Here is an 11,100-nt window from a genome sequence, read left to right as displayed (position 1 = left end):
CGTATTAAAAAGTATTGACATTTTGAATATGTCTGAATTCTGAATCTTTTTGATCCGAAGAAAAGGATTGAAAAGTATTAGTTCCCATTAAATTTTACTGCGCTAAATGCGAGACGGTCTCTTTCGCCCGGGTGCCTCACCAGGGAAATTTCTCTGGTACGCTAAATCCCGTAAGGCCGTCAGTCTTTGTAGTATATCTCGTCGGTGAATAAGGTTTATATTACCTGTACATAGATATTTTGAAAGATTTTCTTTGGATATTATATCAAACGGATTTTGCGTGTCACGTAATATCCTTCGGACTACACGGACATTATTATTTTGATCATTTTGATTTCTTTGGTATTCATTGAATTATCCAGAACGCGCAACTGCCATGTTGAACGACTCAATTGTCGTGTGAAATGTTTCGATTTTCACAAATTCGTATAAAATTTTTCATTTTTCACTGATTCACAGAAGTCTTTCACTTTTTATTAGTTCATGCTAGGGAAAAGATTCATGATCGCTGCCCCGAGCAGCTGCAACGCTTTTCGAAACATCTATGTCGGTGCGCTTTTACTCCTCAAATTTCTGTCATTAATAACTCGATAATTATTGCGAATCTCGCAAAATGGTATGGGACTTTTATGTTTGTCTCAATCCAATCTACCCTCATACTTCGGGTTGGCAGCACTTACCGGCAGCTAATTACTTCGTATGATCTTCATGATATTAATCATACACAATGTCAATTCTTTTTTTTTGCACATATTAACATGTTAATTCATGTTATAAACGTGTAACAATGTGCGAGACCGTGCTTGTCAAGTACGTTATTATGATTGTAGCACGGACATAAACCGCCTAAAAATGGATGTAGCACGGACTGCCACCACATACAGGTTTTACCGCCGAAACCTGAAAGTGGATGTAGCATCGTAGTTCTCCTCTCAAAATGGATGCAGATGGCGCCTTTTCCCAGTGCGGAAAGTCGGTATCGTCGAAATCACCGTGTTGGCCGCTCTCACGTTCCCCTCTCTGTTGGTAGTCTTGCTCCTTTGGCGGTAGTTGATGGAAGTACAAATTTTCGGTGTTCCTGATTAACTTTTAGAAGTATTTCTCTTTTACAAAATGAATAGTCGATATCAGGAGCATGGATTTACCGAACAAACCAAAATGTTATTACGCAACATCGGAGCTCAATCATTAATAAAAGAATGCAAGAAAAGAAAGATATCAACTGATGAATTGCATAAATTAACTAAAGAAGATTTTATGGTGCTTGGTAATGAAGCATTTATTTTACAATTATGTTGTTACCTTACTTTTATTAGTCTATTTTGTATGTTCTTTCTATAGATATACATTATATATATATATATATAAAATTTTCATAACTAGTACATAGTGCTTTTACCAGAACTTTATGAAAATACATGTTACCTATAAATTAGGTTAGGTGAAGTCTAAGTATAATGTATTGGTTATAAAATTTCTTTTTTATATTATGAGTGATTTATAAAGATAAGTAATATAAAATGTAAAATTTTACACTTTCAGGTGCTAGTGAAGATTTTGCTGAATATATAGTCAAAATCTTTCATAACACAAACGAGAAGTTTAAGAGGCAAAAGTTTGAACAAAAGTATTAAATTATCATTGCAGTTTTCTACTTATATATTACTTTAAATCTAAAGTTTTCTTTTTTTACAGCATATCTGATAATATAAAAATATTGCAAGTAGCAGAGAAGCAATTAGCTCTATTTCACCCTTTTATAGCATATTTTAGAGTCAAGCTTGAAAAAGAACCTAATAATGAGTTTGTTGATCACGACAAGCCTATAAGTGCTTCTGAAGTTCTATGTATTACTGTTGATTATATACTTAGAGAAATTAATGATGCTGAGCTAAAACTGAAAGAATTGGAAGATTTTATAATTAAGGTATATATATATATATATATGTACGTATATATATATATATAGAAAATATGATATAGATATATCAATCATATTTAAATTCATGCATATATTTTTATTTTCATAAATAAGTAAACATTTTGACTTTATTTCTTGCAGCCGAAACCTAAACCTAAACATAAACCAATTTATTCTTATATGCTATATTACACTTCAATAAGTATTATATGTATCGCTATATCCAAATTATTAATAAGCAAATTTTGGAAATAATGGTTTTTCATCGGAAATGTCTATTTCTTAGAGAAACCAAGGTATTATAATTTTTGATTTTCATTTATATTATCAAATTTTTTGAAGAACATTTCCTAAATAAATATTCTATGTTTGAACATGACATAAATGTACCACATAAATATTTTTTATGAAAAACGATTTGATGAGATAATTCTTATTAATTATTCCCATTTAATAATATGCAAATTATGCTCCTGAAAGTTTGCTATTACTCTGCAAGTTGTCCCTAAATATTTCTGAAATTAATTGAAATAGATAATTCTCTGATAATATATTTTTTTCATGACAAAAGTAAGAAAAGGAAGGAGCGATTGTCTGTAATTAATTTTACTTATGGTTTACAAACCTAAGATTTCTTATAAGCTATATAAGAATAAACTAAATAAAAAACGTATAAAGTAAATTGTGACAATAATGACACTGGGAGAAATTGAAAGGGGTGTGTATAGGATGAATCGGGATGAGGACGAGTAGGATCAAAGGAAACATATAGAATAATTCGTGATACTGCGGGAAATCGGAAGGAACGCAATATAGGATGATAATCGCGAAAGCTTGCTTGTGAGGGTGGATAATCGCGAGGATGATATCCTGCGCCCGATCGTGCATCCCAACGCGCGCGCATGTCACACACCCCCATTCGCGAGATGGCGGCGCATGCGCGATTGGTCGTTACGAGAGCTTTGAAATCTCCGCTTCAGTCGCACTAAGATGGACGGTGGAGCGTACGGTGTCGGAAAGGCCGGGGCACCTTTCGATCCGATCGCATTCGTCCAACGACCGCAGGTTGTTCTAAGGGCGGTATGTCTGGTAAGTCGTCGCAACTTCGTCAACGATTGCCGACGATTTGTGTGATTAGGATAACCTGGTGCTTAATTGATCGAGAAAAAGGAAAGAGAAGAACGTTACCTCGAGCGGATGAACATTGATTTTAAAAGAGCCACGGTTCTCCTCCCCTTTCCCCACCCTTGCGCCGTGATGGGGTTCTATTGATTTTTCGCAAATTCCAGCAGTACGTCCCGTGCCATGGGGCTCCCATAGCATTCGTTGCCCGAAACGAGACCCATTTGCCAATCAATTTATGGTTTTTCACACTTGCTATGTCTTACTGATGGATATCCGCGATGAGATGTATGAGCGCAAATCGACGCAGGACGCTCCCTGCGTTTAACCCCTTTCTCATTCTCTTTGACATTGTCGACAGTGTTGTTAATTCCTCCTCCAAATTTTTTATTGTTATATTCATAATAGAAATACTTACTACTATTAGTAGTATATGTTTAAATGTATATCAACTGATTAAGTATGTAAGACATTACTAGAATCATATGATTTATTTAGGCTGAAGTATATCTTAATATCTTGATATTAATAATCTGAGATATTTTCAGAATGATTTTATATATAACCTGCTATTTTATTTGACCTATTTTCATCCTTAAAACAACTCTACTGATATTGATCCTGACATTTTCAAATTTGTTGGTTTTATTGATTTTTCATCTTTGATCTTTTTAAAAAGAAGTTAAGTTATAATATATTAAATTAAAATTTGAATTAAATATATAGATGACTGTTTAGATTTTAATATATATTATTTATATATATAAGACATGAATATAGAATAATATCAATCAAGGATACAGATTCTGAGATTTATATATATATATATATATGTGCATAAATTCTTAAATTTAACTTAACACAATACTTTAATTTTAACACTTCAAATACATGTATCTCATGTACATTTCGTCAGTTTAAGTATACAATATTCATAGTTGAATCTTATATTTAAGACTGGCTCAAATTTATTTTCAGATGCTATACAAGTTATTCTATTAGCTATGAAGTATCTAAAGGTGAAATTAAGACGATTTTAAATATAAAATTCAAATATGTACAACCTTGGTAAATGTTGCAAAGACCATGTGCTTTCCTTTTCAAATTTCTTTTCATTTCTTATATATTTAATGTTTACCCTTTTATTATTTGTATAGTTATTATTAAAAATATATAATGTAAATATGTGCGTGTGTCTATATGTGTATATATATATATATATATGTATATCATCAATACAATGTATCTTTATTTATCTACAAGTTTTCACAATTGAATTGTTCCATAGAGAAATCTCTTTCATGTTTCCAGCTCTTTGCAATAATTGTATTTGGTTGTATAAGCAGCAAGGGCTATCTTCCAAAGGAAGATGGGAAGGAAGTTTGTCTTTACAATGATGACAATAATGCTTGCAATTATGGGGTCGGTATTGGAGTATTGGCATTTTTGGTCAGTATTGGATTTCTTGTTGGTGAATACTTGTTTGAACAGATGTCGTCTGTCAAGACTAGGAAACATTTTGTCCTGATAGACTTGGGGTGAGTCATACACATATGCATATAATGTTGCATAAATAGTAGTTTCTAAATAACATCACTTTCAGAATATTTAGCTAACATAATTTAGTTTACTGTGTTGTACAATATTCTATACATAAAGCCTTATCTATAATATGTTCTTTGCTTTCTGTTTCTTTCTCTTTATCTTTTTTTGTCTAAAATCTTATAACTCAAGCCAGAAAAAGATAAAAAATATGAAAAGGGAACAGAGAGCACATTGTAGATCAAATTAAAATTTCTAATTTATATATACAGCTTGTCAGGTCTCTGGTCTTTCTTGTATTTCGTGGGATTTTGTTACTTGACAAATGCATGGAATAATTCTTTAAGACCAAAAGATGGATATGGCGTTAATAATCTGCAAGCGGCTATTGCATTCTCATTTTTCTCCATTTTCACTTGGGTATGTCAGATTGTTTATTCTATCTATATAAAACAGTATTTTTTATTTAATTATTAATATGTACAGCAAATTGTTACATATACTTTAATTAGATCTTACTTAAATAAAAATGTACTTGAGAATTGTAGTTTTATTAATACAGTTAATATGTTAATAGGCTGCTTGCGCTTGGTTTGCATTTCAAAGATTTAAGCAAGGAACTGACGCGGCGTTTGCTCCGAGTTACGAGGCAGATCCTGTCGGTGGCACAGGATATACAAGTTATCCTGATGCTACCGATACTGCTTACCAAGAACCGCCATTTGGGCAACAGCAGCAACGGGGTATGGGTGACTTCCAAGCCCCAGCTTATTAGGAGTCATCCATAGTCAATACCAAAATATATTTCCATCGGATTGCACAGCGAACTACTTACGAAAGAAGATGGTTTAGAATAATTTCTTAAAACAAGATTATATTGTTTTTCATCACCTGTTTTGCTTAAAGGTAATTACATTTATATAATATTTAAAGTAATTATATTATCAATATTATGATAATTACATATTAATTTTATATCAATTTAAAAGATGCATATTCTACTACTAAATATACTTTCAATAACAATGAAGATTTGTTGAGGTATGTGATACAGTCATTATACATAGATCCGTGTAAATATTTTCCTTTGTGATTTTCCTTTATGAAGCTTTACGCTTTTAATAACTGAAGTTTTTGTTTCGAGGATCTAAACAAAAGAACTATTATATAAATCGTGTTTTTGCTTACAGACTAAAGAAAAACTTCATTCGCTGATAGGTCGCTGGGCAGCGTGGTCGTAGAGTAAGTTTTCATGGCAAGATATAGAAGGAAGTTATTTGTTAAACTGTGCTTCTTATTGTTGACCACTTGTAAGTTACACTTATATCCGTACGCCCGATGTCACAAAAAAGCATTAGGTGTGTTTGAAGAATATCATACGCGTTACGCCTGGACATATGCATTACGACGGATATTAATGACCATGAAGTAAATATGATATCTTGTAACGAGTAACTTATAGCAACTCCATAATAAGTAAGAACTAGTACATGCACAGGCTATGTATATTTTAACGTTGTAACGTGTTCATAGTAAACGCGATTTAACTGTAACAATAATAACAATGCGTTGCATTGTCATGAAATTAGTATATTAAAAACAAGTACACAAAGTGTAGGTTTGTGATGAATAAATTTCGTGTAAGTCAACGTATGCGTTGATTAGAGAGTGAGAGACAACATTTAAATTGTTTCGTTTTCCTTTCTAGTACTTAATCAATTTCACTTATATTTCGTTTGCGAGGTAGCGTAGTAGCGTTACGAAAGTATACTTTGCACTAAACGGTGATAAAAGGGTAAAGCAAAGTTTTTCTTTTTTATTAATATAAATTCTTATATAAAGACATATTTGCATACAAAAGTTGTGTGACATCCGCACGATGTCAATTCACGTAGAACTTGTGTATAAATTACCTGCGATATTGACTATTGCAATATATCTTGAACTTTCATATTTAAGTCCTGCTACAAAACTTTTGTCCATCGATGCTATCAATGTGTATGTCCAACAAATCATTGATGCGAAAAAAATCAATTTATCAACAAATATATTACAAAAGAAGTTCATATTTTCGATGATTTATAATTATTTATTTGGTACATAATCTCAGGAAGACATTGTACAATTATTTAAATATTATTTAAATATTTTTATTTATGCTGCACTTTTGCAAGATAGATGTATTGCTAAACATTGAATCTCAATTATAAATTTATCCAAATTTGATATACACGCGCAACGATTTTTATAGTTCGTTAATTCCAGATGTTATTTTACATACATCAAAGTCGAGCAATTGTACAGCAATTCTGATTCCGAAATATTGAAGTAATTTTTTGTTCGAGATAAGAAAAATATTGTATGTGTACTTACGATATAATTTCAAGTTGCAGAATTAAGTATTGACTTAGTTATGTAATTCTATGTTATACGCTGTATTAAGCAAATGTAAGCATCGTTAGAGACATCTAGTAATTTAGTAGTTTAGCACTGAATTTGAGAGAATTATACATTCTAGGCGTATGTGTACATGAAGTAAATTGTGCGGTTGAGTGTAATTTTGTGATTTTTGTTTGTGTAAAAACATCGCTAAAACGTTTATGGATACTTGTGTGTATATTCTCTGCTCGAGGTTTCGACACATCTAGTTTATATAATTCTCTCAAACAAATATCTACTAACTTTCGATAATAAGATATCCTGATAAGTTGAGAACATGGTTTGTGTGTAAAATATTATGTGAAGTGCAATAATAATCATTATATGTATCCTAATTGCTTACAAAATCATCCCTTTGGATATATTGTGAATTAATTACTGTAATGAAAAATATCTTCAAAGTATTAGACAAAATATATTATTCGATATTTTGTTTCAGTATAACAAATTCACTCGTTAACGTGCTCGTATATCCAAAGGGCTGAATTTTTAATGTTCAATCTTTTCAAAATTTATCTTTTACTTTTTATGAATCTTAACCCTTCTACATATATAGAGGTGACAACATTGTTTAATAACATGACACCGTAATGTAATGACATTTCGTGTTACCAACACCGAGAAGGGTTAAGGCAATGATAAATGCAGTTACAAATCTCAACTTTTATCTGTATGAGAAAGAGATTGTGTGATCGTACTGTCGATTTTACATCAGATTTAAGATCGGAAGAGACAAAGTGAAATAATTGTATTTGGCGGAATGTAGTACTATATATCAAAGTGTCTATTGCAGAAGTGTAAAGGAATAAAAATGCGTATCAAGCTGGGTGTCAGTAATTAAATAGCTGTTGTATGATTGTATTTATATATATATATATATATATATACATATACATATATATATATACACACACACATATATATAATGCATTTGATGCAGTAGTAATACGTATGCGTCTGTAAAGATCTGAGTGTTTAGGGACAATTCCAAGATTTACCGTGTAATTTAAAATAGCCAAAATATACGTATAAGTAGTTATTTTTATGCCAGTCAAAATAATTATACGATGAGCCAAGTGATAAATTATGTTTGTTGCGTGAAGCTGCGACTGCATTCTTACATCTGTTCGTTTTAAATGTTACGCGTTTCGTAAAATTGTTTCTCTTCTCTCTCACCGTTTTTTCTTTCATACACATACGTATTCCGCAAGAAAACGATTGCGCGCTCAGCATACTTCCGTCAGACATATAATCATCAAGATACAGAGAACTCTTTTTCTAAAAACAAATTTTTTTGTAACATATGACTGTTGTTATTTTCATCTCGTTTGACAATCGAACAATTGATTTTCTTCGATGTACGATAGTATATAGTACGATGTACGAATAACACGGTATATCAATCTTTTTGGTACCTATTATTAGCAATTTTCGTTACCTGAATATAAAATGAGTATCGTAGCCTCATGTTTAAGTTAGAGATACTTTATAGTAGCTTTATGAAATTTTATTTTATACAACCGCTACAACGTTGTATAACACATCTTATAGAATTTGTATTCACGAGATGCAGGATTTTATTTCTTAATAAATTTTTGAATGCCTAATATGTATGACACTTTCCACATCTTTTCCAAAACTTTCAATTTCTTTTCAATTAAATTTAGACATACTGGGTATCAATGTTCATAATAATTCATAAATTCTACATAATCTTGCTCATATTTCATTCACTAGAAATATAATTTTTATCAAAACATTAAAGATTATAATACATTATCTATTCGGTCTTATGAAATATCTCTAATTAACAAAAGATGTAAGAGGGTATGTAGAATTATTTCAACATTCTAAAAATTACTGTGTGATTTTATTGTTTAATCTGTTAATTATACATGGTACATGATCTATAAGTTCAGAATTAGTATTTTTAAAATCATCATTTATCCATATCTTCTTCAATTCAGTTATAACTTTGCCAATCATTTTCGGATGTGGCACAAGATCTTTCAACATGATGCCGTTGATGGGAAATTTTGGAATTACCCATTTTTCAAATTCATCTAAAAGTTCCATGGCTCCTTGATATTTCAATATCTCTTTTACATATTCACGATAAACGTCATATCTATTCGTCTGTTGAGTAAATACTAACTGCTGATATGGTTTTAATGGACGTTCGCAGGGAATGTGTGTGCATTCCCTGTACCGAACCAAAAACAACGCTAGATCTCGATCGGCATTGGACAATTTCAAGCGACCATGTACGTCCATAACTTCCTGTTCATCTTTGAGCATTGGCACGATCATAGATATAGGCTTTAAAGCCACATCGTTGGACGATGCACGTCGACAAACAATTTGAAAATTCTCTATGTTAGGATTCTCGGGTAAACCCATGTATTTACCGCAACCACATTCGAGCATTTTCAATGTCAATTCTAAGGCAAATTTTCCTGTTAAAATTTTGTACCATTCGCTCCAAATCCTTTCGCCGGATATTAACTGTAAGCCGTTTACGTTATCTTTTATCGCCTTTATTGTAGCTTCATCATGCTGATCAGGACTATCCATGATCTTCCCATAGAAACGAAAGTATCTGCAGTAATCAAACAACAAACCTGATACAAGTAACTTAAAACTTCAGTGTAATGTTATATATATTTTAAATTTATTAAGTCTAGCGTATTACTAAAATATTATCGTTACATGAATAGTCACAGAGAAGATTCAGTATACATGCATTGTTAATATATACCTGAGAATTCGAAGATAATCTTCGCATATCCTAGTATTAACATTGCCTACAAAAATTACTTTTTTATTCTTCAGATCATCATAGCCATAGAAATAGTCGTATAATTTGCCATTGAAATCGAGAAACATGGAGTTGATAGTTAGATCTCTCCTGCACGCATCTAACTTCCAGTCTTTTGTAAATTCTACTTCTGCATGCCGTCCATCTGTTATATTGTCAATTCTCAGAGTAGTCACCTCGAAATTCTCTTTATCGTTTATCCTCGCTGTTATCGTACCGTGTTTTTCACCTTTCACATTTAATATTCTGATCTCTTCCTTCTCAAACATCTCTTTCATCTGATCCGGTGTAGCCGTGGTTGCAAAATCGAGATCTTTTGGATATTTATTCATTAAAATATCACGCACGGCGCCGCCGGCAATTCTCAGCTCGTAATCATACTTTTGGAATAAGTTAACGAGAATGTTTAATTCCGACGTAAATAAGGAAAAAAATTCCGGGCTATCCAGCTTCGCTATAACAGGGTCTGCTCTTGACGGCGGTAATGTTTCATCAACCATTCTAACCCTCTTCCAACCTTCGTGCGTAAACTTAAATCTCACTTCTTTACGTAGCTAGGAACAATAGAAATAATTATTATAATATACATAATTTCATATATATTCGTTTTTACGTTGTTATACAAAAATATCTCGTTAAAAATCGAATCAACGTCTACTTAACATAACTCTATTTAGAGGTTAATATTATTGCTGGATTGTTTTACCTACATTAATAATTTCGCGACAAAATAAATTCGTTATTCGCCGGGATAATATATTTAACATAATGGCACATATATCACTTCGTTACTTCTCTACATGAATCAAACTATTATTATAAACATACAAGTGTCTATGTTCAGAAGTTTACTGCACCTAGCTGTGCTCAGACTCAGACCGCACTAAGGACCGTAATAAATCATGGAAAGGCAGCACGAATTTTCAGATATATATGAACGGAGAGGAGGATGAAACGAACATAATAATAAGCATAAAATAATTTCTGTTGCATATTGTGAATAAAAATAATGATTTATCCTATAATTGAATATTTCATTATACATGTTGCACATAAAAAGTAATGTGATTTTCAATCTCAATCATAAATGAAAAAGAAAAATTCAAAATTTAATTTTATATGTATGTATTATTTATACATACATATTTTATATACATTATCAATTATATATTATTGTATATTTTTGTATTTTTATTTGTATATTAAAGATGTATATTGCGTGTATGATACTTTAATTATATATACATGTATATATTTA

The 11,100-nt window shown here is 31.4% G+C and overlaps 3 protein-coding genes across 4 annotated transcripts; 2 read left to right on the top strand and 1 right to left on the bottom strand.

Annotated features, from left to right (window-relative positions):
* The first annotated feature begins 1,045 nt into the window (after positions 1–1,045).
* Positions 1,046–2,211, top strand: LOC112588619 (uncharacterized). Its single transcript, XM_025299085.1, has 4 exons — positions 1,046–1,267; positions 1,543–1,627; positions 1,696–1,927; positions 2,063–2,211. Exons 1-4 carry the CDS (start codon positions 1,114–1,116, stop codon positions 2,174–2,176), a joined length of 585 nt encoding a protein of 194 aa, XP_025154870.1. The 5' UTR covers positions 1,046–1,113; the 3' UTR covers positions 2,177–2,211.
* Positions 2,212–2,831: 620 nt separating this feature from the next.
* LOC105187181 (synaptogyrin) lies at positions 2,832–8,431 on the top strand. The gene is made up of 5 exons (XM_011147845.3): positions 2,832–3,010; positions 4,355–4,581; positions 4,858–5,005; positions 5,163–5,491; positions 5,776–8,431. The coding sequence occupies exons 1-4, from the start codon at positions 2,912–2,914 to the stop codon at positions 5,358–5,360; spliced, it is 672 nt and encodes a 223-aa protein (XP_011146147.1). The 5' UTR covers positions 2,832–2,911; the 3' UTR covers positions 5,361–5,491; positions 5,776–8,431.
* Positions 8,432–8,875: 444 nt separating this feature from the next.
* On the bottom strand, positions 8,876–10,754 carry LOC105187224 (CCA tRNA nucleotidyltransferase 1, mitochondrial). Of its 2 annotated transcripts, none has more exons than XM_019843197.2 (3): positions 10,671–10,754; positions 9,783–10,396; positions 8,876–9,623 (listed from the first exon to the last, which is right to left on the bottom strand). In XM_019843197.2, the coding sequence occupies exons 2-3, from the start codon at positions 10,340–10,342 to the stop codon at positions 8,882–8,884; spliced, it is 1,302 nt and encodes a 433-aa protein (XP_019698756.1). In that variant the 5' UTR covers positions 10,343–10,396; positions 10,671–10,754; the 3' UTR covers positions 8,876–8,881. The 2 variants fall into 2 exon arrangements, with proteins under 2 accessions (XP_019698756.1, XP_011146216.1); XM_011147914.3 differs by having other exon boundaries at positions 10,553–10,744.
* Positions 10,755–11,100: the final 346 nt, after the last annotated feature.

This window comes from Harpegnathos saltator, unplaced genomic scaffold, assembly GCF_003227715.2.
Source record: "Harpegnathos saltator strain DR-91 unplaced genomic scaffold, Hsal_v8.6 scaffold252, whole genome shotgun sequence".
Lineage (NCBI taxonomy): Eukaryota > Metazoa > Arthropoda > Insecta > Hymenoptera > Formicidae > Harpegnathos > Harpegnathos saltator.
This window is presented reverse-complemented; position numbering and strand designations above follow the sequence as displayed.